This window comes from Carcharodon carcharias, chromosome 22 (genome assembly GCF_017639515.1).
Source record: "Carcharodon carcharias isolate sCarCar2 chromosome 22, sCarCar2.pri, whole genome shotgun sequence".
NCBI classification, from domain to species: Eukaryota; Metazoa; Chordata; class Chondrichthyes; order Lamniformes; family Lamnidae; genus Carcharodon; species Carcharodon carcharias.
The window spans coordinates 24,695,046-24,721,793 of record NC_054488.1 but is presented as its reverse complement, the minus strand read 5'-3'; the positions used below and the strand labels follow the sequence as shown (position 1 = coordinate 24,721,793).

The 26,748-nt window shown below is 44.8% G+C and overlaps 1 protein-coding gene across 1 annotated transcript in view; it reads right to left on the bottom strand.

Annotated features, from left to right (window-relative positions):
* The window catches only part of cdr2l (cerebellar degeneration-related protein 2-like), a 31,312-nt gene extending 8,804 nt beyond the window's left edge, over positions 1–22,508 (bottom strand). Inside the window, exons 1-4 of the mRNA XM_041216612.1 lie at positions 22,159–22,508; positions 12,393–12,505; positions 1,843–1,991; positions 277–441 (exon numbers count right to left, since the gene is read on the bottom strand). Of these exons, the coding sequence (XP_041072546.1) occupies positions 277–441; positions 1,843–1,991; positions 12,393–12,505; positions 22,159–22,240 (509 nt within the window). The 5' untranslated portion in view covers positions 22,241–22,508. The remainder of the gene's footprint in view (positions 1–276; positions 442–1,842; positions 1,992–12,392; positions 12,506–22,158) is intronic.
* Between the last annotated feature and the right edge of the window lie 4,240 nt (positions 22,509–26,748).

Genomic DNA, 26,748 nt, shown 5'->3' with positions numbered 1-26,748 from the left:
GCACACGTGTAGTTGCTCCTGAGTACCTTTGTAAATAAACTAAAAGTTTCCACCTGAGAAGTGTTTGCTGATCAACTCTATCAATACTACCAACTCGGCCACCACTCACAACAGAGGGTGTAATCAGCAGCACAAAACTTGGCTGGCTTTCTCCCCCCCACTAATCCTAGGGCATTGACCCCAATCTGCTATCTACCCCTGCACAGCCCAAGAGCCCACCTGGGATCTTACGGCCTATGAGGATTAGTCGCAGCCTCTACTTCTGCGGAACATTACCTGGGCATGGCGCACAGTTCCTTCAGACAGGGAAATGTGTGGATAGTTTTCCGGCGTTCCCGCTTATCCCTACGAACTCGCAGCTGATCCATGTTTCTCATTTCCTGCACCTGGCTTTGAAGCACATCCACTTGATTCTGCAAACCTTCAATTGTTTCTGTCAATCTGCAGCCAATCACAGGGGCAAAGTTGCAGTTATTCAGCCGATAAAAAATTACCACGGACATATACAGGTTAGATACAGAGTAAAGCTTCCTCTACACTATCCCCATCAAACACTCCTGGGGCATGTGCAGCACGGGGTTAAAAACAGAATAAAGCTCCCTCTACACTGTCCCCATCAAACACTTGCAGGGCAAATACAACACACAGTGGAAAGAGAGTAAAGCTCTGCTATCCAGACTTGTTGATGTGCCACATCCCCAGCCTGAGAACAGTGCCACTCCCCTGACTGCACCTCTGTACATTTTCCATTTCTGACATCAACCTTATTTCAGTTGATTGAGTGGTTGGTTTACATACTCACACCCACTAGAAACTGGTTTGGAGACTTATTTCATGTAGGATCCTACAATGAGCAGATAACAGACTTGCAGGCTGCTGAGTGCAGTAATAGAACTGAGGAGATGTTTGTGGTACCTAGAATAATAGCCTCTTAAAGCATGGAAAGAGAATTCAGCCCATCACGTCTGCTGGTTCTTTTAAAGAGCTATCCAATTAGTGCCACCACCCTGCTCTTTCTCCATAGCCCTGTAATTAATTATCAAATATTTATCCAATTCCCTTTTGAAAGTTACTATTGAATCTGCTTCTGCCACTATCTCAGGTAGTGCATTCCAGATCATCATAACTCACTATGCAAAAAAAAAATTCCCCTTGGTTTCTTTCATCAATTATCTTAAATCCGTGTGCTCTGGTTACCAACCCTGCTGCCACTGGAAACAGTTTTTCCTTACTCTATTAAAACCTTCCATAATTCAGAACACCTTCATTAAATCTCCCCTTAACCTCTCTGCTCGAAGAACAATCCCAGCTTCTCCAGTCTCGCTACGATAACTGAAGTCTTTCCTCCCTGATGCTATTCTAGTAAATCTCCTCTGCACCCTCGTCAAGTCATTGACATCCTTCCTGAATTGTGGTGCTCAGGATTGAACACAATTCTCCAGCTGAGGCCTAACCAGTGGTTCACAAAAGCCCAGCATATCTTGCTTGCTTTTGTACACTTATGTCTCCAATTACAAAGCTCACACTTACTTTCTCTAATACTCTTCTCGATTTATCCATTAAAGATCATAAGCCACCAGGTCTCCATGTTCCTGCATCCCCTTTGAAATTGTACCACTGAGTTTATAATGCCTCTCCTCTCCTCGTGACTAGGATTGAAACTCTGTCTGCGGAGGGCACAATTCTTCCCAAGAAATCACCTATCGATGGGGGCTAGGGGCTTGTGAACCCAGGTTCAAACCCAGCCCCACACTAAGGAGATGCCTGCTGGTTGGTCAGGTTCTGCCAGGCGCAGCCCTGTGCCTGAGAAGGAGTGGGCTTGCAGTGCCCCGGGATACTCACCGTTCTATCTTCTGCTGTGATGCTTTGCTGTCTAGTACCAGTCTCTGGTTGTGAAGCTCCAGGTCACGTGCCGTCACATCCAACTGCTCGTACACCTTGGCGTGCTGCTCATTCATCTGCCGTAACATCTCCAGTTGTTTGCTGAGGTACTGGGAGACAAGGATACAAGCTAAACTGAATGACAGAATTGGCTCGAGGGGCCAAATAGCCTATTCCTGTTCCTATGTTTTAGAGAATCCCCAGTCGGGTCTGATCACAACCGGGAGCAGAAAACCTGGCTGACTTCACCCGTCTGACTGGCACAGGGGTACTCTGCCAGGCTGAGTCAGCACTGGCCAGTGACTGATTGACTCAATGCCCCTCATCCAGCTGTCCTCCTTTACTTTTCATATATTATAATGTTGTTGAAATATCTCAGAGAAACAACGCCTTGCTTAGGTAACATTTCCTCATGGTGGCTCCCCACAGGCTGTCTGCAGTCACATGTAGAACGATGAGGTCTCTTATCTCCACGAGTCTCATGAAAACATAGTCACACAGCACAGCACAGAGAGGCCATTCAGCCCACTGCACCCACACCAGCTCTTTGAAAAGGATATCAAATTAGTCCCACTTTTTACTGATAATTCTAGTAAATTATTCCTCTTCAAGCACTTATCCAATTCCCAATTTGAAAGTCACCACTGAATCTGCTTCCACTGTCCTTTCAGGCAGCATATTCCAGATCACAACAACTCAGTGTAAGAAAAAACTTATCTCCCGTCTTGAACTTTAACCAAATGCCGTAAACTGTGTCCTCTAGTTACTGACCCTCCTGCCAGTGGAGTCAGTTTTTCCTCAACTACCTGATCAAAACCCCCTCATAAATCTGAACACCCAAATTAAATCTCCACTTAACCTTCTATATTGTAACAGGAACAACCCCAGCTTCTCCATGTGCCTGAAGTTCCTCATCTCTGGTTCAATTCTAGTAAATCTCCTCTGCACCCTGCCTAAGGTCTGGACATCCTTCCTAAAGTGTGGTGCCCAGAACTGGACACAGTGCTCTGGCTGAAATCTAACAAGTGATTTATAAAAGGTTTAGCATAACCAGAGTATAACAGAAATAGAGCCAGCCTGCGGATAAGGCGAGATTGCTGACCTGGCTGTCACTGCACTATGACAAGTTGGAAAGATAGCAGCTGAAGAGATTAGGGAGAGAGAAGACAGTGAATCAACAGGTGAACAGTTTGAAATTTGCAATGGCTCTTCGGACCCTCAGGAGGTCAAGGTGGTGATGAGTGAGCCACCCACCCACACACACACACAAATGCCCACAGACACTCCCACACCCACAGAAAAGTCTCAGGAGCCAATCCATTTCGAGCTAGCTGGACTGAGCCATGGGTCCACTGCCCCTGCTGGAAAATGTGTGCTTCCTCACCATGATGAAAAGCCCATTAAACGATGGTGAGAAAGCAGGACTTGCTAGCACAGGGAGTGGTTGAAATGAATAGTATAGATGCATTTAAGGGGAAAGTAGACAATCATATGACAGAGATGGGAATAGAGAGTTACTATGCTAGATTTAGATGAGAAAAAAATGGGAGGAGGCTTAGGTAGAACATAAACACCGGCAAAGACAGGCTGGATTGAGTAGACTGTTTCTTTGCCGTTTGTCCTACGTAAAGCATTCACTGTGTTGGCTCATTCATTGTGAGTGGCCTTCCAGGGGAGGTACTGGAGGACAACCAGCAGCTGTGGAACCAAACCCTTCCTGAGTGAGGAGATGGGGAATGCTGAGCAACTCAACCTTTTATCTATTAATAAATCTTCCTGGCAGTTAGTGTCAAAATCAAGTGAATGGCTTGGGAAATGGAATTGGGACCCATGCGGCCTATGACTGACAGGCAGGCACTATTGAGAAATTGATTTGCAGTTAGGGAGTGTGAGGGAGGGGGAGGGGGGGAGAGAGAGAGAGAGAGAGAGAGAGAGCGCTGCTGGAGGGAAACTGTCTACAGAGTAAACCTGACGACAGAATATCATTACTCGAACTGTAAGACAGATCCTTGATTTGTTGTTAACAATTGAGCCACAGAACTCATAGGGACCAGGATTCTGGCAGCGTGATGCAGGGAGACAGCCAGCTGGCACTGAGCCGCTATTTGAAGCATTCCCTCAGCCTCTCACACTTTCCTTCTGTGCCCCTGTACTCCAGCAAATTCTCTGTGCTAAAAGCACAAACCCCAGCAATGTCTCAATGATAACAGACTCACAATTTGCTCACTCCTGTGATTTCTGTGTCATCACAGAGTCATAAAATCTTTACAGTGCAGGAGGCAGCCATTCGGCCCATCGAGTTCGCACTGGCTCTCTGAAAGAGCTCTCCATCTAGTCTCACTCCCCTGCCTTATCCTCATAACCTTTCACATTCTTTTCAGATAACAATCTAATTCCCTTTTGAAAACCTTGATCAAACTTGCCTCCAACACCCTCTCAGGAAGTTAGTTCCAGATTCCAACCAGACTCTGGGTGAAAAATTTTAATTTCAATGAAGGGAGGTACAAACACAGAGTGAAGAGAGTGGAAGGCCTAGGCTCTTTATTACTGACTATCCCCTAGGTGGTAACTATGAGCCAGGTCTTGCAGGAGTAGGGAACTCGCAGCATGTATCAGTAGTTGGGCTTAACTCCCTTCAGCTAGAAATCTGTTTAACCTGCTGGGAGTATGAGTTGATAACAATGTGGGGAGGTCATTGGGGTGTCTAGGATTTAGTTAATAACAAAACCAACAGATTATCTCCTTAGCCATTGAGATTTAAGGGCAGTGGCCAAAGCTAAGATGCCGTTTGCGCAAAACAGTCATTTCTGGAGATTTACAAATCACAATGTGTTTCTAAGTCCTTGAACCTGATGGCCAATTTGTGCATTAATAACGCCAGGCACCATTAACATGCTGTGAAAGGGGCTATATAAATATAAGTTGGTGTGGCTACCTTTCAAGGAAGATCCAACCCATTATGTACAGTGGAACAATGAGCAGCAGCTACTGTTTTAATGATAAAAACAAAAAAACTGTGGATGCTGGGAATCCAAAACAAAAACAAAAACAGAATTACCTGGAAAAACTCAGCAGGTCTGGCAGCATCGGCGGAGAAGAAAAGAGTTGACGTTTCGAGTCCTCAGTGACCCTTCGACAGAACTTGAGTTTGAGTCCAAGAAAGATTTGAAATATAAGCTGGTTTAAGGTGTGTGTGGGGGGCGGAGAGAGAGAGAGAGAGAGAGAGAGAGAAGTGGAGTGGGGGTGTGGTTGTAGGGACAAACAAGCAGTGATAGAAGCAGATCATCAAAAGATGTCAACAACAATAGTACAAAAGAACACATAGGTGTTAAAGTTAAAGTTGGTGATATTATCTAAACGAATGTGCTAATTAAGAATGGATGGTAGGGCACTCAAGGTATAGCTCTAGTGGGGGTGGGGAGAGCATAAAAGATGTGTAAAAAAAAAAAAAATTTTTTTTGTCTGTCCTTGGCTTGCTGCATTGTTCCAGTGAAGCCCAACGCAAACTGGAGGAACAACACCTCATCTTCCGACTAGGCACTTTACAGCCATCCGGACTGAATATTGAATTCAACAACTTTAGGTCATGAGCTCCCTCCCCCATCCCCACCCCCTTTCTGTTTCCCCCTTCCTTTTCTTTTTTTTCCAATAAATTATATAGATTTTCCTTTTCCCACCTATTTCCATTATATAAAAAAAATTTTTTTTTTTACACATCTTTTATGCTCTCCCCACCCCCACTAGAGCTATACCTTGAGTGCCCTACCATCCATTCTTAATTAGCACATTCGTTTAGATAATATCACCAACTTTAACTTTAACACCTATGTGTTCTTTTGTACTATTGTTGTTGACATCTTTTGATGATCTGCTTCTATCACTGCTTGTTTGTCCCTACAACCACACCCCCACTCCACCTCTCTCTCTCTCTCTCTCCACCCCCCCCACACACACACCTTAAACCAGCTTATATTTCAACTCTTTCTTGGACTCGAACTCAAGTTCTGTCGAAGGGTCATGAGGACTCGAAACGTCAACTCTTTTCTTCTCCGCCGATGCTGCCAGACCTGCTGAGTTTTTCCAGGTAATTCTGTTTTGTTACTGTTTTAATGAGTTTGCTCTGGCGTCACTTGTTGCCCAAGTGTCAGTGTTAAACACTCCCAGGGCAGGTACAGAACAGGTTAGAGTCAGAGTAAAGCAGGCTCATGGGAACACCATCACCTCCAAGTTCCCCTCCAAGTCGCACACCATGCTGAATTGGAGCTGTATCACTGGTCCTTCACTGTCACTGGGTCAGGATCCTGCAACTCCCTCTCTAACAGCACTGTACAAACATCTTCATCACCTTGTCTGCACAGTTCAAGATCAGCAGTTTAAGATCTATATTCATGGCCCAGACTTGGGTGTGCAGGGCATACTCTCAAATTTTGTAGATGATACAAAACTTGGTAGTACTGTAAACTGTAAGAAGGAGAGTGATAGACTTCAAGAGGAAATAGGTTGCTGGAATGGACAGACACGTGGCAGATGCAAGTTAATGCACAGAGTTTGAAATGATATATATTGGAAGGAAGAACAAGGAAACACAATATGAAATAAAGAATGCAATTTTAAAGTGGTACAGGAGATAAACGTGCAAAAATCATTGATGGTGTCAGGGTAGGTTGAGAAAATGGTGATTAAAGCATACAGGATCTTGGGCTTTATAAATAGAGGCATAGAATACAAAAGCAAGGAAATTATGATGAACCTTTATAAAACACTGGCTCAGCCTCAATTGCAGTATTGTGTCCAGTTCTGGGCACTGCACTTTTGGAAGGACGTGGAGGCACAGGAGATGGTGCAGAACTGATTTATAGGATTGTTCCACAGGTGGGGTCTTCAGTTATGTGGATAGATCGGAGAAGCTGGGGCTGCTCTCTTCAGGGAAGAGAAGGTTGAGAGGAAATTTGAAAGCAGTGTTCAAAATCATGAGGGGTCTAGACAGAATAGAAAGGGAGAAACTGCTCCCACTGGTTGAAGGATTGAGAACTAGAGAGCACCAATTTAAGGTGATTGCAAAAGAAACAATGATGGGTTTTTTTAAAACATAGTGAGTGGTCAGGATCTGGAATATACTGCTTAACTGTGGTGGAAGCAGATTCAATCAAGACTTTCAGAAAGAAATTAGACAATTATCTGAAGAGAAAATTTTGCAGGCTTCAGGGAAAGTCAGGGGAGTGGACGAAGTAGCTCTTCCAGAGATCCAGCTCAAACATGATGGGCTGAATGGCTTCCTTCTATGCTGTAATCATTCTATGGTTCTAGGTAGCTCACTAGCACCTTCTCTAGAGCAACAACAGCTGGAAACAAATGCTGGTTTTGCCAGCAACACCCACCTCCCAAGAATGAATTAAAATGAGATTTGCATGTATCTACATGAAATAGAACAGAGGTAGAGAGAACCAGGTAGTTATTAGGGTTACCAACCCTCCAGGATTGGCCTGGAGTCTCCAGGAATTGAAGATCAATCTCCAGGACACTCCTGTGTGCATCCCAGGGGAAAAATCACAGGCACATTGTAAAAGATTGGGATTTTTTAAAGTTTTCTGCAAACATTTCTCTTTACCAGTTACAAAAATATTGAAAATGGGGAAATAAAGGCTTTTTGGCATCATCCAATTGGGTAATGATTCTTTTTGCTTTCCAATTGGTGTAGGAAGGTAGTATGTCACAAGATTGGATGTGTTGGCCGCCTAATGGCTGGAGTGTGGGGTTAGTCATATGATGAAACCTCCAGGAATACATTTTATCACAATTGGCAACCCTAGTAGTTCCAGGCCTGTTACAATACTTCTCGCTTTCCGCAGACACTGAAAAGTGTTTGTGCAGCAGTAACTTGGTAAGAGACAGTCAGTATGGATTGAGAAAGGGAAGATAACTGCCTGACCAATCTCCTTGAGGATTTTTACGTCTATTAGAGCTCCACCAAATAGAGTTTGGAATGCCATAAAACCTTAGACAAAATTCCACATGGAATAATTCCAGTTTAATATCCACACAAACACACGGAGCTGGGGAAAAAGTTGGTCTAAAAAATTGGAAATCGTGAGTACTCATGTGAGTACAGTCAGTCTGAGGAGAGTATAATCCAGCAGAGATTCAGAGAGAGGCTGAGTGGAGTCCCATTGTGGGGGCAATGAGACTGGAGGAGGGGCTGAATGGAGGCCAATTTTTAAAGCATTCTTACATGGGACATGGGTGTTGCTGGCTAGGTCAGAATTTTTATTGCCCACCTGTAATTGCCCTTGAGAAGATGGTGGCGAGTTGCCTTCTTGAAATGCTGCAGTACATGTGGCGTAGGGAGGAAGTTCCAGGATTTTGACCCAGCGAAAGTAAAGGAACTGGCAATATAATTTCAACTCAGGATAGTGTGTGGCTTGGAGGGGAACTTGCAGGTGGTCTTGTTTTGGTGGGGGCGGGGGGTGCAGAAGACTGGAGGATGGGCCGGGGGGGGGGGGGGGGGGGGGGGGGGGGGGGGCGCTGCGCAGTGGTGGTGGTGGTGGTGGTGGTCAGGTAGGCTGGAGTAGCTGAGGACAATCCCAGAAAGTCAGCCTTTGGAACCCTGGTCTTTATCATCTAGATTAATAATTGATGGACACAGAGACAAAAGGAAAGGTGACAAAATGAAGATAAGGAGGGCAGTAAAGATATAAAAGAAAGAAATCAGTTACCCACCTGGCCAGACAAGCGGCACGTGGAAAGCATGCCAGATCAGCAGGGAAATGTAAACAAACAGTAAGCGCTGTTCTCCAGGAGGGAGGATCAGACTACCTCAGACTAGAACAGACAATAACAAAAACAGAATTACCTGGAAAAACTCAGCAGGTCTGGCAGCATCGGCGGAGAAGAAAAGAGTTGACGTTTCGAGTCCCCATAACCCTTCGACAGAACTTGAGTTCGAGTCCAAGAAAGAGTTGAAATATAAGCTGGTTTAAGGGGGGTGTGTGTGTGGGTGTGTGTGTGTGTGTGTGTGTGTGTGTGTGTGGGGGGGGGGGGGGGGGGGGGGGGCGGGTTGGTGGAGTGGTGCCCCACACACACCTTAAACCAGCTTATATTTCAACTCTTTCTTGGACTCGAACTCAAGTTCTGTCGAAGGGTCATGAGGACTCGAAACGTCAACTCTTTTCTTCTCCGCCGATGCTGCCAGACCTGCTGAGATCTTCCAGGTAATTCTGTTTTTGTTTTGGATTTCCAGCATCCGCAGTTTTTTTGTTTTTATCTATAGAATAGACAATAAATGAACAAGAAAATACCAGCATGCTGGGAGGTCAAACAGCATGTTGAAACTTCACACTATTTGTGAGAGAGAGCATATTTAGAATACTGTACCCTCTACTGGTCACAACAGACACAAGGTGTGAAGAGAATGAGCAACAGCAAAGAACGGAGAAGCTGAAAATCCATATTCTGAAGGGAAATGGTTAAAAGGGTGTGCTCAAAATATTAAATATTAATGAGGATGCAGGAGGCACTATGACTGTAGGGGAAGAAGGGCCTTGCATTTATATAGCATCTTTAACAACCTCAGGATGTCCGAAAGCACTTTACAGCTGAAATGTAGTCACTGTTGTGAAAGGCAGCAGCCAAATTTCACACAGCAAGGTCCCAGAGAAAGCAAGGTGATGATACCCATATAATTTTTTGGGTGATGTTGTTTGAGGGATAAAAATGGTCAGGACACCGGGGTCCTCTACTCAAAGTGAGTAGAGTCATGGGATCTTCTGTGGCCACATTAGAGTGTGGACAGGCATTATTTTGAAAAGCAGGCCTGGGAGCTTTCCCTGGTACCTGGGTGATGTATACTGTATTCGTTGTTCAATATGTTGGAGCACACCTTCATTCAGTCCATGGTGTGACCCTGACCTCCCTGTTCTCAGTCTCCCACAATGTTTCAGTGAAGCTCCATGTAAGTTTGAGGAACACTGCTTCATCTTCTGATTAGACATTTTACTGTATAGCCTTCCAGACCCAACACTGAGTTCAGCAATTTCAGATCATAACCCCTAGCCACCTCTACTTATTGTTTTTTTGCTTTCAGACAGCAGCTGTTGATAGTGATGTGGTTTTTTTCCCCATTTGTCCCTCTTCTAGACTCATCTTTTGTTTCTTTAATTGCCCATTACCATATCTTTTTGCCTTGTACCATCATCTCTTTTGTTTTTTAATCTCTGCTGCCTTCCACCCAATAACAAATTTCCCTGTTTCTTTCCCACTCCCTGCCCCCCATTCCCTGCCTCTATTTTTCCTTAAAACCTGCCATATCTAAAACTTTTCCCAGTTCTGATGAAAGGTCATCGACCTGAAACATTAATTGTTTCTCTCTCCACAGATGCTGCTTCAGCTGCCAAGAAACTGTTTCCACTGGCAGAAGGGTCACACATTTAAGATATCTGGCAAAAGATGAAGGGGCGACATGAGGAGAATTGTTTTTATGCAGTGAGTTATGATGTTAACAGACAGGGGTAATGAGGGTAAAGTGGTTATGTACATGGAATTACAAAGGACATTTGATAAAGTGCCACATAACAGACTTGTCAGCAAAGTTAAAGCTTAAGGAATAAAATGAGCAGTAGCAGCATGGATGCAAAGTGGCCAAGTGACAGGAAACAAGGAGTAGTGGTGAACAGCTGTTCCTTGGACTGGAAAAAGATGTACAATGGGGTTTCCCTGGGATCAGCATTAGGACCACTGTTTTTCTTGATCTGTATCAATAAACCTAGACTTGGGTGTGCAGGGCACAATTTCAGAATTTGCAAACGACACAAAATTTGGAAGTATTGTGAACAGCGAGGAGGATAGTCATGGACTTCAAGAGGAAATACACAGGTTGCTGGAATGGGTGGTCATGTGGCAGATTAAATTTAATTCGGAGAAAGTGAACAGATACATTTTGTGAGTAAGAACAAGGAGAGGCAATATAAAACAAAAGATACAATTCTAAAAGGGTGGTTGCAGAAGCAGAGGGATCTGGGGATATATGTGCATAAATCATTGATGGTGACAGGGCAGCTTGAGAAAGTGATTAATAAGACATACAGGATGCTGGGCTTTATAAATAGATGCATAGAGTACAAAAGCAAAGAGGTCATGGTGAACCTTCATAAAACTGGTTCAGCCTCAATTGCAATACTGTGTCCAATTTTCCACACCACACTTTAGGAAGGTGGTAAAGGCATGGGAGATGGCACAGCAAAGATTTACAAAAACAGTTCTGGAGATGAGGAATCTCGGGTGTGAGGATAGATTAGAAAAGATGAACTCTTCTCCTTAGAGAAGAGAAGGTTGAGAGGAGATTTGATAGCATTCAAAATCATGAGGGTTCTGAACAGAGTAAATAGAGGGAAAACGTTCCCACTGGTGGAAGGGTTGAGAAGCAGGGGGCACCGATTCAAGGTGAATGGCCAAAGCAGCAGCAGCAACGAGGAAAGATTTTTTTTAAAAAACGCAGTGACTGCTGATCCAACTGTGGCTTTCAAGTGGGTATTCGATAATTACCCAAAGAGAAAACATTTGCAGGGCTACAGGGAAAAGGAACTGGAGTGGGACCAGCTGAGTTGCTCTGCAGAGAGTCAGCATGGGCATAACGGGCTGAATGGCTTCCTTCTGTGCTGTAAACGTATGACCTGGAAGGGATGGTGGAAGCAGGTTTAATAGTAACTTTCAAAAGGAAATTGGACAACAACTTGGAGAAGAAAATATGCAGGGTCCAGTTGAAAGAGCAGGGGAGTGGAATTAATTAAGTAGCTTTTTGAAAGAGCTGGCACAGACATGATGGGATGAATGGCCTCATTCTGTGCTATAAGATTCTGTGATTCTGTAAAACGTTTAAGCAAGAAAATGCAGACACTGAAAATATGAAGCCAGCTCATGAAATGGTGTAAATACACACCCCGCCTGGCAGCACTCAAACAGGGGAGAAACAGGTTAACATCGTGGGGTACAGACCCTCTCCCAATAACAGCATTAACCAGTCAAAGGGGTCTATGTGCAAAACCATCATCTGCCTTTCCCTTCTTTTAGAAGAGCCCACTATGTATTTCCAGTGCTTTCAGCTTGTTTAAGTCAAGGTGACTGTGCAATAGAGAAAGCATCATGGAAGATCAACTCTTCTTCCCGATCTCCCTCCACCCTGAGCAATGGTAACCCTCCACAGGGGGCTTTGTGCAAGCGACCTCACTGTGTTATTGGCCTATTCAAATAGAGCATAGGTGAGGCCTGTTCTCATCCCGCACCTACAGGCATTTCCAGCAGAAATGTGATTGGAAGTTAGAAATCCTAAATTGTTCTGATCTCTCTTCCTGCAGCCCCAGCCACTGATCCACCATCCTGGAATGCTGAGGCTAACTACAGGCCATTTCAACTGGGATCAGATCAGATACGTTAACTCAGCACAGACAATAGATGGAACACAACAGCTTGTCTCAATGGCCAATGATTCTGTGACTTGCTGTGCTGTAAATGGGTCTTACCTCAATCTCTTGGACCTGCTCCTGGTTGGTTGCGTACATCTGCTGCAGCGAGTCTTCCAATTCTTTGTTACGTTCAAGAAGGGTTTTCCCCAACTCTGCTGCAAGATGCAGGTCTACAAAAAATATAATATAAATAGATACAGCACAAAGAAAGAAAGACTTGCATTTATATAGCATCTTTCACAACCTCGAGGCACCCAGAAGCCTTTGACAGTCCATGAAGTACTTTTGAAGATTGTTGTAATATATGAAACATGACAGCCAATTAACTCTCACACACTGCAATATAATAATGACCTGATAATCTGTTTTAATGATGTGGTTGAGGAATTAATATTGGCCAGGACCCCCAAAAAGAACTCCCATGTCCGCTCTCCTTTAAATAGTGCAATGGGATCTTTAAGTCTACCTAAAAGACAGAAGGAGGCTTGGTTTCAAGTATTATTTGAAAGATGACACCTCCGACAGTGCAGCATTCCTTCAGTACTAGATGATGGGCTCAAGTCTTTGGAGTGGGGCTTGAACCCACGATCTCCTGACTCATATGTAAGAGTAATACCTTTAAGGAAAGGGTTAATTCTTTAACTGTTAGACTTTAACTGTTAAGCATTCGGCTACATAGTTTCCGTATCCTAACCCCACAGATATCTCAGCTGTCCTCCTTGGGGTTAATTCGTCTAAGGACATATCTACACAAGGCATGTGATACTTCGCCATCGGGAATCTTGGGCTCCCTGTCTCCAGTTGAATAAATTGACAACTTTTGCTAAAAGTGAAATTCGTTGTGTGAAAAACAGGGTGAACTAATCCTTTGATAAGATATGAATTCACATTGGAAAAAAAGTATATAAAGAGGGGTGTTAGAATAGAATTGGCCAAGGCTTGGCACTCGAGCTCAAGAACCTCAGGTGTGAATTCTCCAGAATATACACAGAATTATTGGTCGTAATAGTTATCATTGTTGCCAATTTCCTATGAGAACCAACAAATACCTTTGAACTTTATCGTGTTGAGGAATTACTTACAAATATATAAGTATGAACAACCATACCCTCAGATACACTGAGCATGAAGACCAGCTCGATGAAGTACTGCTAAACAGAGTACCTACTTAAATTGGGGCATTCAGTGCTGTGAGGAAGAGGTGATATTCTGGTCTTTGAAAGAATAAGGAGTGGTCCAAGAAAGGGAACAAGAGACATTGAGGCCCGAGAGCTGAAGTCCAGAGACATTACTAGGTGAGTTTTGAGGTTGGTAAGTTTTAAGGTTTTATTTTCGCTGAACTGGTGCAGCAGTTTTAACTAGTACCGGGGAGATACAAGTGGTGGTAGTGTGTTATAGTTCACTCAGGGAGTTGCAGTTGCTATGGAAACATGCACTTTTACATGCATATTGTAGTCTGGACCTATGGATAGTGATGGTAGAGGCTCCAACATTCTTTCCATCACATGTCTGACCAGGAATCTCTCCTACTTCTTCCTGCCATTGGCACGTTGGAAGGATTTGCACATTGATACCGAACCTGCTTGGCCACATTATGAACGCACCTTCATTGGCCATCAAGTTCTGGGTGGGACTGAAATGCAGAGCTACTGCCTGAGAGGCAGGGCGCTACCCACTGCACCACAAGACCTCCCCTTGGAGATATAAGTATTATGTTAGTTATAGCTCAGCTAGTTAAACTACTTGATACAACTATAAATAATCAGTGAGTGATATTTCGAAACTTGAAACCCGAATTAGTTAAATGAAATACAACAGAGATGGCAGGGCAGATGATGTGTTGCAGCTGTAGCATGTGGGAGGTGGTGGACACCAGTTGTGATCCAAATCAGCAGTAAGTGTCTGCAGCTTGAGGAACTAAGTTCAGAGTTGATGAGCTGGTACCTGACCTTCGGACACTGTGATACATTGTCGGGCGGGAGGGAGGGAGGGAGTTGGGGGGGGAGAGTTACCCAGACGTGTTGGTCCAGTGGCAGTCACACCCTTTAGCCTAGGTACTCAGGTTTGGCTTGCAGTCAGGAACAGGAGGGTCTGACTATAAATGAGGCAAGTATGGGAATCCAAAAAGTCACAATGGAGGAGCTGCAGTCCTTGCAATTGCCCCATAGGTTTGAGGTTCTTGCAGCTTATGTGGACGAGGGTAGGGATTGCAGGGAAATGAGCAAACTGACCACAAATGTCCCCCCCCACCCCCCCCCCCCCCCCATTCAAGTGGGGGGAATAAAAAGAAGGCTGTGTTGCCTACCCAATGCCAGGGTTAAGGACATCTCCTTAGGGCTGGAGGGGAACTTGGAATGAAGGGGAAGGATCCAATTGTAGAGGTTCACATGGGTACCAACGACATGCGGAGAACAAGGAAAGAGGTTGTGCTGAAGGAGTATGAGCAGCTAGGGGCTAAATTAAAAAGGTAACAATCTCAGGATAATGACCTGAGCCATGAGCAAATTGGCATAGGATAAATAGGATCATTGATTTAAACTCATGGCTTAGAAGATCTTTGTTGAAGAAATGGGTTTTGATTCATGGGCCACTGACATCAGTACTGGGGAAACAGGGAGCTCTACCTTTGGGATGGCCTTCACTTGAATGCTGCTGAGATCATTATCCTGGTGAATTAGAAACATAAGAAAATAGGAGCAGGAGTAGGTCGTTCAGCCCTTTGAGCCTGCTCCACCATTCAGTATGATCATGGCTGACCCTCTATCTCGAAGCCATACTCCTGTTCTCTCCCCACACCCCTTGATGCCTTTAAAGTATAGAAATCTATTTCCTTCTTAAATATATTCAGTAACTTGACCTTCACAGCCCTCTGCAATGGAGAATTCCATGGGTTCACCACCCTATGAGCGAAGAAGTTTCTCCTCATCTCAGTCCAAAATGGCTTGTCCAGTATCCTGAGATTGTGGCGCCTTGTTCTAGACCCCCCTCAGCCACAGGAAACATCATCCCTGCATCCAGTCTGTCCAGCCCTGTCAGAATTTTATGCGTTTCAATGAGATCCCCTCTCATTCTTCTAAACTCCAATGAATACAGGCCTAGCTGGCCCAACCTCTGTCATTCCAGGAATCAGTCTGGTGAACCTTCACTAAACTCTTTCTATAGTAAGTAAGATATAAGAATTGTATAACTAGGGCTGTAGAGAGGGCTGTGTCCAGTTCTGGCTAAACTGCATCTCGACTCCTGGGTCCAATTCTGGTCACGAGGGAGAAATTCAAACTCTGTAGGAAGTCCTGAGAGGAGCCCTTGAGATTGAGAGTAATGAGGGAAGGATAGAGGGATATAAGGTTGTTAAGGGTTTAGACAAAGTGAATCCAAAGTATTACTTCAGACTGGGTGGAATAAAAGGTTCAAACTGCTGTAAATTAAGGACTGATATCAGGAAATTCTTCTCCACACAGAGTGAAATAAACTTGCAGAGGAGTGAAGACAAACTCCTTGGAATCATTGAAGAAACTATTGGATGCTGTAATTGGGGGACTCTTCCCTGGATGGTTAAGATTCAGATGAGCTGAATGACCTCCCTCATCCACAATTATCTTGTGATTACACAATGGAATGGAGTCACAAATGTCAAAGAAGTCCAGTGTTTTATCCTGGTCTCGGCTGAGTTAGCTCACATTAGTCAGACCTACAATTACGATTCTAACATTGGCCTCAGCATTGGGAAGTGAGCAAAAAGACCCACACAGCCAGGGTTCCTGCTCACAATCTAGAGATCCTGCTGGAGTCTGCAGTTCTGTGGAGGCCAGTGAGAGGAAAGTTGGTGCCAGTGTGCCCTCCTCGTTGAACTAGCACATTGACATTCACTTTTTGAACAAAGGTATGTAGAATGGGCACTCAGGTAGCAGAGAGTTATGATATTAATTCCAGGTTGTGGGCACCAGTGGTAAGATCTATTACTAGTCGCCCTGAGAAGACAGTAACGGACCTTCTTCTCAAATCACAAGTGGCTTGACCCAACCAGGGCTACTTCAGAAAGCGCTTAAGAGTCAGTGTTGCAGTGGGACTTGGAGACACATATATAAAAAAAAAACTGGGTGAGGGCAGCAAGTTTCTGACACTACTAGTGGACCAGTTGGGTTTTATGTCAATCCGAAAGCTTCATGGTCACTTAACTGACAACAGATTCTTAATCCAAGTTTAAACTGCCAAACTGGCAGGATTGGGAGTGAGTTCACAACCTTTGTATTACTAATCCAGTAACATGGTCTGTGCATCTTCTTCCCTGTGTAATTGATATTTTAGTGTGGTGATACCAATGCACTGTTGAGCAATTTGCCAACACACAGATTCCAGACCCAATCATATCGGAGTTAGTGAGTGCTTGAAGGCGAGACCAAGACTACATTTAACAGTAGGTCAAAAAGAAAGGTGGATTAAGTGTTTAGAAACAGGGTGGGCATATGTAATTGGGATACTGCACATGTGGAAGATAATGGACTGGTTGGGCCAAATGACCTGTTTCTGTGCTGTATAGTACTTCTACTGGCAAATCAGTGTGTGAAATACCTACTTTTGATTGAAAACCTCAAAAGGCGATCTGCACCAGCCAGTACTACAGTCCAGTGTTATAGTGACAAACCTGTGCCCACTAGTAAATTGTACCCAAGTTTATAGTGACAAACCTGTATACACTGGTCATTGTACCCAAGTGTTAATCAGTGACAGACCCTGTACCTGCTAGTACCGTACCCCAATGTTATACAGTGACAGGCCTGTACCCATCAGTACTGTACCCCAGTGTTATACAGTGACAGAAAATGCTGGAAACATTCAGCAGGTCTGGCAGCATCTGTGGATAGAGAAACGGAGTTAACATTTCGAGTGCGTATGACTCTTCTTCAGAGCTGAAGAGAGGTAGAAATGTGATGGGATTTAAACTGTTGAAGAGAGGGGGTGGAGCAGGTGGAAAAAAATAGGTCAGGGATAGGTGGCACCTCAGGAGAGATTTGAGAAAGGTGTCATGGACACAAGACAAAGGGAGTGGTAATGATAGTGTTAAGGACTAAGGCGGGTGTTAATAGTGGCATAAAAGTCAGGTAGCAGAATGTGTTAATAGCAAAACAAGGGTCAGCGCTCTCTGAAAGCAAAACATAAGAACAAGTGACAGACTGGCTCTGTGGGGGAGGGGGTTGGGAAAAAAATTTTAAAAATGGAGGATAGAGTTCTTGGTCTAAAGTTGTTGAACTCGAAAAGGCTGTAAAGGGTCTAATCAGAAGATGAGGTGCCAGTGTTAAGTTTGTGTTGGGCTTCAATGAAACATTGTAGCAGGCCAAGGACAGAAATGTGGGCATGAGAGCAAGATGGTGAATTGAAATGGCAAGCGACAAGATGGGCAGAGTCATGCTTACAGACTGAGCGAAGGTGTTCCACAAAGTGATCACCCAGTCTGCATTTAGTCTCCCCAGTGTAGAAAAGACGGCACTGGGAGCAGCGAATGCAATAGACTAAATTGAATTGCTGCTTCACTTGGAAGGGGTGTTTGGGGCCTTGGACAGTGAGGAGGGAGGAGGTAAAGGGACAGGTGCTACACCTCCTCCGGTTGCATGGGAAGGTGCCATTAAAAGGGGATGAAGCGTCGGGGGTGATGGAGGAGTGGACCAGGGTGTCACAGAGGGAATGGTCCCTATGGAATGCTTATGGGGGGGGGGGTGGGGCGGTGAGGGGAAAATGTGTTTGGTGGTGGCATCATGCTGAGTTGGCAGAAATGGTGGAGGATGACCCTTTGAATACAGAGGCTGGTGGAGTGGAAAGTGAGGACAAGGGGAACCTTATCATGGTTCTGGGACGGAGGGGAAGGGGTGAGGGCAGAGGTGCAGGAAGAGGGTCAGACACAGTTGAGGGCCCTGTCAACCATAGTGGGGTTGGGGGGGGGGGGGGGGGGGGGGGGGGGGGGGGGGGGGAGGCACGCAGGGGAGCCTTGGTTCAGGAAAAAGGAAAACATGTCCGGAGTGCCCTTTTGGCAGGCAACATCATCGGAACAGATGCAACGGAGATGGAGAAACTGGGAGAATGAGATGGAGTCCTTACAGGAAGCATGGTGTGATGGTGTGAGGAGGTGTAGTCGAGGTAGCTGTGGGAGTTGGTGGGATTATAATAAACTTTGGTAGACAGTTTATCACCAGAAACGGGGAGACACAAAATTTATTAAGCTTTCTTCCAATTTCCACCCCTCTCACCTTCACATGGTCCATCTCTGACACTTCCCTTCCCTTTGTTGACTTCCCTGTCTCCATTTCTGGTGGTAGACTGTCTACCAATATTCATTACAAGCCCACTGACTCACACAGTTACCTCCATTGCACCTTTTCACAGCCTGCTTCCTACAAGGACTTCATCCCAGTTTCTCCATCTCTGTTGCATTGATGTTGCTAGCTTCCAAAAAGGCACTTCAGACAAGTCTTCCTTTTTCCTGAGCTGAGGTACCTACCCACACCCCTCCCTCCCCACCTTCCCACCCCTCCCAGAACTATGGTAGGCTCCCCCTTGTCCTCACTTTTCACCCCCACCAGCCTCAGAATTCAAAGGAACATCCTCCGACATTTCTGCCAACTCCAATCATGGGGTGGCTAGGCCAGCATTTATTGCCCATCCCGAATTGCTCTTGTTCAGAGGGCATTTAAGAGTCATCTACATTGCTGTGAGTCTGGAGTCACATGTGGGCCAGACCAGGTAAGGACAACAGATTTCCTTCATAAAGGGAAGATGGGTTTTTACAACAATCGACAATTTTAATTCTAGATTTTTATTGAATTCAAATTCCACCATCTGCCTTGGCAGGATTCAAACCCAGGCCCCCAGAGTATTACTCTGAGTCTCTGGAATACTAGTCCAGCAATAATACAACTACGCCATCGCCTCCCTCATACACATCTTCCCCTCCCCTCCAGTCAGCATTGCATAGAGACTGTTCATGACACCCTGCTCCACTCCTCTATCATCCTCAACACCTCATCCACTTCCCATGGCTTTGCAGTATGTGCAACTCTTGTCCCTTGACCTCACCGTCCAAGGCCCCAGACACTCTTTCCAGGTGAAGCAGTGATTCACTTGCACCTCCTTCAATTTGGTCTACTGTATTCACTGCTCACAATGCAGTCTCCTCTACACTGGGGAGACTAAACACAGACTGGGTGACCACTTCGCGGAACATCTTTGCTCGGTCCACAAGCACGACCCCGACATTCCTGTCGCTTGCAATTTCAATTTACCATCTTTCTCTCATGCCCACATCTCTATCCTTGGCCTGCTACAATGTTCCAGTGAAGCCCAACGCAAACTTAACAACGGCACCTCATCTTCCGATTAGGCACTTTGCAGCCTTCTGGACTTAACATTGAATTCAACAGCTTCTGACTATGAACTCTGTCCTCCATCTTGATTTTATTTCTCCCAATCCCCTCCCCCACAGAGCCAGTCTGCAACGTGTTCTTATGTTTTGCTTTCAGGGAGCATTGACCCTTGTTCTGCTATTAACACATTCGCTATCTGACCTTTATGCCACTATTAACACCTGCCTTAGTCTTTAACACCATCATTACCACTCCCTTTGTCTTGTGTCCATGACACCTTTGTCAAATCTCTCCTGAGCTCCCAGTTATCCCTGACCTATTTTGATCCACCTGCTCTACCCCCTCTACTCAACAGTATAAAACCCATCACATTTCTACCTCTCTTCAGCTCTGAAAGTGTCATACACATTCAAAACATTAACTCTGTTTCTGTCTCCACAGATGCTACCAGACCTGAGTTTTTCCAGCATTTTCTGTTTTTATTTCGGATTTCCAGCATCCACAGTATTTTGCTTTTATTAGACAGTGACAGGCTTGTACCCAGCAGTACTGTACCCAGTGTTATACAGTGACAGATCTGTACCCACAAGTACTGTACCCCAATATTAGACAGTGTCAGATGTGTACCCATGAATACTGTAGGCCAGTTTTTAAAAATACTTAAAATGCTCTGTTCAGACACAACACCCCAGTATTATACAATGACAGACCTGTACCCGCCAGTACTGTACCCATTATACAGTGACAAACCTGTAGCCACAAGTACTGTACCCGTGTTATACAGTGACAGACCTGTACCCACCAGTACTGTACGCCAATGTTAGGCAGTGACAGATGTGTACTCATGAATAACGTAGGCCAGTTTTGTTAAATATTTAAAATGCTCTGACCAGACAAATTCCAAGTTTGGAATGACCAAGTGTCAAGTTGTATTGATGGCTGTCACAGCTTAAGTGGACACAACATGAATATTTCAGTCACAATCCCCCCTCCTCACAGATATCCTATGACTCTTGAAAAAGCTCCTTGTATGTTGAGGAGCTGCTGAAATGTAAATAAAGCTCTCGTGCTCTGTATAAATCTGCCCTGACATGAATAACTAGATTGTGAAGGTCAAGTATGCTTGATCTACTTAAAGAGCTTGCTGTCATATGATTGAACCTAGTGCTAGGTGAGTGCTGCAGGCCATCAGGGTCACATTAGTTCCCTGTACATATGTTGACTGTCCTTAAACATGGCTGTTTTTTAAAAAAAAATTCTCAAGCAGCAAAATTTCCAACACACAGGAGGACAGTTCCATTCTCTTCCCATGTACCAGAATACAGACTGGAGTACCAAAGTAAGCTGCCAAGCAGAACACAGCTTCCCCAAATGACAGGATACTCACTGAACAATTCTCTTTCACAGCAAAGCAAAAAAAAAACCCTTGGAGAATTTAAATTGATTAATTAGAATATTCATGTACTAACCCACTAGCTGCAAATACCCAATGCAAAGAAAGAAACATAATCTCAACCCATAAACAACCATTCCTGACTAGCAACTCAGCTATTGAGAAATTGGGTTTCAGCTCCAGGTGGGCAAGTGGAACAGGCTAGATGGGTGAGTTGTCTACTTCTGTTCCTATCGTTTCCCCATTGCAAACTAACTGATACTCACAGCTTTAATGTGACCCTTGATTCGGTCCCAAGGGGACCCAGGTAAAGCTAAATCTGCATGTTACATTAGCAGGACGACTGCGTGGATTTACTGACAGGAATTGTCCACCTATTATAAGAAAAAATGGCAGAAAATCACCGTCTTCCCCTTTGACAAAATATTTAATTTTATTTTTTGTCTGTTCTCTATCCTCTCCTTTAATATTTACATCAATCTCCTCCTCTGGCATGTCGCATTTTCTTGAGTCACTCCCGTCTCCTGTTTACTACACATCTTGTCAGTTTTCTCTTCTTCACTTGCTCTCTCTGTATACTCAAGTCTCTCTCTCTCTCTCTCTCCCTCTCACATTTCTCCTTCTCCTCTCCCCTTTTCTCTCCAGCAGTCCTCCATCTTACACTTACTGTCTGGATGTTTAATCCCTATATTTCACACTACATTAGCAATGTGCAGTTCCAGAAACAAACACCTCAATATGCAGGGCAGCTTCAGAGACTTTTGTTTAAGAACCTGAGAATTGATTTGCAGAAAAAGGTGAAACTGGTTACAGTTTGAAATTCTCTCTCTCCTCCTCTCCCTTGCTCTCTTTGTCTCTTCTTTTATTTCCCTTTCATCCATCTTTAGTTTTACCTCATCCTTACATCTCACACTATATTTTCCTATTTATGTTCTGATGCCCTGCACTTCAATTAGTTGCCCCAATCTTTCCACACCAACTCCCCATCTTTACCATTTCCTCCCTTCCCTCATCCTTCCTAATCCTCCTCTCTACCATTCCTCCTCCATCTCTCTCTCTCCTTCCCTCCCCTACTCACCTTGTTCCAAGTCCTGCTGATCATACCAAGGCTCATCCTCTTCAGTCTCGAAATCGTCCATGCTGTGGTTGTTACTGATCATTGGGAGGCGACTGCAGTAGGCACTGGGTGTCCTTGATGAAGATATTGCTTCTTTGCTGTGGTCCTGCTTAGAGATGTAGAGCACTGCACCCGCTGTCCCTATTGGAAAGGATGTTCTGGTCCCACTCCTGTTCCTGACCTTCTTCTGGATGCAGGCGCTGCGCTCAGCAGCTCCAGACCAGCGCTCCGACGTGGCAGCAGCAGCTATCGACTCAGGGCTGCATCTCAGTGACTCATTTCCATCCTCCACAGTCCAAAAAAAAATCCTTCCAACTCGGAAACAAGAACTCACCAGAGCCTCCAGTCCCGGCCTCCCAGCTCCTCACTGCCATCTAGCAAAGTCAGCCGCAACTTGCAACGCCCGCAATACTTAACCCTCCCATCAACACCAACCTCTTGCACCGAAATATGCAGAACATTTCCAACATTGCACAGGTCCAACCCCGCCCAGTGCTCGAAGAGAGGGGAAATAAAAAACTTTGTCACCTTTTAAATCAGTCCACAGCTTACATTTATATGGCGCCTTTAATGTAATAAAATGCCCCAAAGTGCTTTACAGCATTATATAACAAAATATGACACTGAGCCACAAAAGGAGATTTTAGGTCAGATGACCAAAAGCTTTGTCAAAGAGATATGTTTTAAGGAGTATCTTAAAGGAGGAAAGCAAGGCAGAGAGGGTTTACCAACAGCATTCTGGAGCTTAGATCATGGCCACCAATGGTGGAGCAATTAAAATTGGGGATGGACAAGAGGTGGAAATTAGTGGAACACACATCTCAGAGGGTTGTAGGATTGGAGGAAATTAGAGAGATAGGGAGGAGCAAGGCCATGGAGGGTATTAAAAACATAGATGAGAATTTAAAATCAAGACGTTGCTTGACCAGCATTCAATGTAGGTCAGGGAGCACAGGGTGATAGGTAAATGGGGCTTGGTGCAAGTTAAGACACAGGCAACAGAGTTTTGGATTTCCTCAGGTTTACAGAAGGTAGATCTGGGAGACCAGCTAGCGCTTTATTCCAAAACGCCGGCTGGTGAAAAATAGAACTGGATGTAAACTTTACAGTTATAGAATTATTCATTACAAGCAGTCACCTCTTAACCCAACAATCACCATTTTAACCTGTGTCTATTTATAGGTGTTCAAGTGAAAGCTTAGCTAATACCCAGCACCTTCATATGATTAAACACAATTAATATACAATTAACAGCCAAGAGTGTATTGAAATAGTCAAGTCTAGAGGTAACAAAGGCATGGATGAGGTTTCCAGCAGCACATGAGCTGAGGTGGGGCAGAGTTGGGGGATGTTATGGAGGCAGAAATAGGCAATCGTAATGACGGTATGGATACGTGGTCAGGAATTCATCTCACAATCAAGGTTGTGCAATATCTGCTTCAGGCTCAAGACAGTTTCCAGGGAGAGGGTCAGTGGTATGGAGCCGAGTTTCTGAGACGATGGCTTCATTATTCCCAATATTTGATTGGAGGAAACTTCTGCTCATTCATTTTGGAAGCCAGCAAGATATCTGATAATTTAGACATAGTGGAGGGATTGAGAGCTGTGGTGGTTAGATAGAGTGGGGTGTTGTCAGTGGCGAGTGGAGACTGACATTGTGTTTTTGGGTGATGTCATCAATGTCTTCATATAAACTCCCCCACTCATATTTACAGCCACTCTCTTGATTTTGACATTTCACATAACTTTGCTATTCCTATATCACTTACAGAAAAGGCCATCTCTGATCACCTGTTTATATCCCTCTCTACCCACATCTCTCTGCCAAACCCACTTCTTTCCCTATCCATTCCTGGAAATAGCTCTCTCCCAAGTCACATATAATGGTCCTTTCAAACTTACAGCTTGTAGCAGCCTTTGACTCCTCTTTCATCACAACCTGTCTGCTACTCCCGACCTACTTAATCATGCCCTTACTTTTACACCTTAGTCCCTATTAAAACCATGATTCTCTCTCTCACACTAGTTGCTCCCCAGGGTATCACCTTCACCTCCGCTCCTTTAAGTCCAAAAGATGCAGAATTGCACATATGGTGGGCAACTAGTTTAATAACGTGTTATCCCAGAGTGCAAAGACAACTCTGATTTCTCCACTATGAACCATCTTTTTAAATCTTCTCCCTGCCCCTTCCATCCTCAACTTCAACAAGTGCGAGCACTTCTTTGTCACTAAGGCCTATCAGTCACCTCTGCCCTCTCCCCTGCTTCCCCCAGCTCACCACCTCACTCTGAATGGGCTCTAAGCTCTGGAATTCCCTCCCTACACATCTCTAACTCTGTTTTCTACTTTGAAATGCTCCTTAAAACCGACCTCTTTGACCGAACTCTTGGTCATCTGCCCTAATGCCTCATGTGGCTTGGCATCAAATTTTGTCTGATAACAATTCTAATATTTTGACAATTTTAATAAAAATAATTTTAAGATGTGCCTTGGGATGTTTTATTGTACCAATGGTGCTATATAAATACAGGTTGTTGTTGTGGGAAACAGAGCAGGTATAATAGCAATGCACATAGATTGGCAGGATACTAATGGTATTTCCCAATGACCAATACTCAGGTTGGAGGTTTTCACTACGTTCATGAATTACGTAGATAAAAGAATAGACAGGAATAGAGAATATTTATTTGTTGATGACATTAATTTAGGAAGTGCAGTAAAGATATGAGAGCAGAAAGTTGCAAAAGGACATTGATAGATAAGATGAGCGGCCAAAACAATGGCAGATGGAGTTTAATGTGGGAAAATGTGAGGTTATCCACTAAAGATGTTTTCTAAATGGTGAGAAGTTAGGAACAATGGATGAACCAAGGAATTTAGGATCCAAGCACAAGAATCACTAAAAGCAAGGTAAAAAAAATTGAGGGCTAATAGAATGTTCATCTCAAAGGAGCTGGAATGCAAAGAGGTGGAAGTTACATTACAGTTGTACAGAGCTCTGGTTAGATCCCAGCTGGGTATCACACCTCATAAGGATATACTAGTCTTGGAGTGCAGCACAATTTCATCACAAAGTCACTGGGACTAAATGATAAAATTATTGGCTTGTATTTTCTTGAATATAGATTAAGGGGTGATCTGAGGTGTTTAAAACAATTAAGTAACGTAGTAGGATAAAGAGAGAGCAACAGTTTTCTTTGGGGTGGATTCCAGAACAAGGGAAGATAACTTTTAAATTAGAACAAGACTATTCAGGGATGATGTCAGGAAGCACTTCTTCACACAAAGAGTAGTGGAAATCTGGAACTCTCTTCCCTAAAAAAGCTGTTGAAGCTAGGTCAATGGAAAAAATGAGATTAATACATTTTTGTTAGGCAAGGATATTGAGGATTATGGAACCAAGGTGGGTAAATGGAGTAGGAATACAGGCACAGGCTTGAATGGTTCATCTCCTGTTAATGTTTCTATATTCCCCCTTTCCACTCTTCCTCGGTTTCCCCACCTCTTGCTTTCTTTCTCTGCTTGCACTATCCATCTCTCTTCCCCCCCTTTAGTTTTTCTTCCCTCTATCTCTTGGATTACCCTCTCTTTTGCCTTGGTTTCCCTCACACCCACTTTGTCAGCCTGTTCACTCTCTCCTCCTCAATCTCTCTCACCCTTCCTCTTTCCTTCATTTTCTCTTGTTTTCTCCCCCTCATTCCCTCTCGCTGTCTCCCTCATTCCCTCTCGCTCTCTCTCCCTCATTCCCTCTCGCTCTCTCTCCCTCATTCCATCTCGCTCTCTCTCCCTCATTCCCTCTTGCTCTCTCTCCCTCATTCCCTCTCGCTCTCTCTCCCTCATTCCCTCTCGCTCTCTCTCCCTCATTCCCTCTCGCTCTCTCTCCCTCATTCCCTCGCTCTCTCTCCCTCATTCCCTCTCGATCTCTCTCCCTCATTCCCTCTCGCTCTCTCTCCCTCATTCCCTCTCGCACTCTCTCCCTCATTCCCTCTCGCTCTCTCCCCCTCATTCACTCTCGCTCTCTCCCCCTCATTCACTCTCGCTCTCTCCCCCTCATTCCCTCGAGAACTCTCCCCCTCATTCCCTCGAGCTCTCTCCCATTTACTCTGCCTTGCTCTCCCCTCCTCACTCTATCCTCCTCATTCCCCCATTCTCTCTCTCTCCCCCCTCCCATTCTCTCTCTCCCCCTCCCATTTTCTCTCTCCCCTCCCATTCTCTCTCCCCCCTCCCATTCTCTCTCTCTCTCCCTCCCTCCCCATTCTCTCTCTCCCTCCCTCCCCATTCTCTCTCTCTCCCTCCCCCATTCTCTCTCTCCCTCCCCCCATTCTCTCTCTCCCTCCCCCCATTCTCTCTCTCTCTCCCCCCATTCTCTCTCTCTCCCTCCCCCATTCTCTCTCTCCCTCCCCCATTCTCTCTCTCCCTCCCCCATTCTCTCTCTCCCCCTCCCCCCCCCATTCTCTCTCTCCCTCCCCCATTCTCTCTCTCTCTCCCCCATTCTCTCTCTCTCCCTCCCCCATTCTCTCTCTCCCTCCCCCATTCTCTCTCTCCCCCTC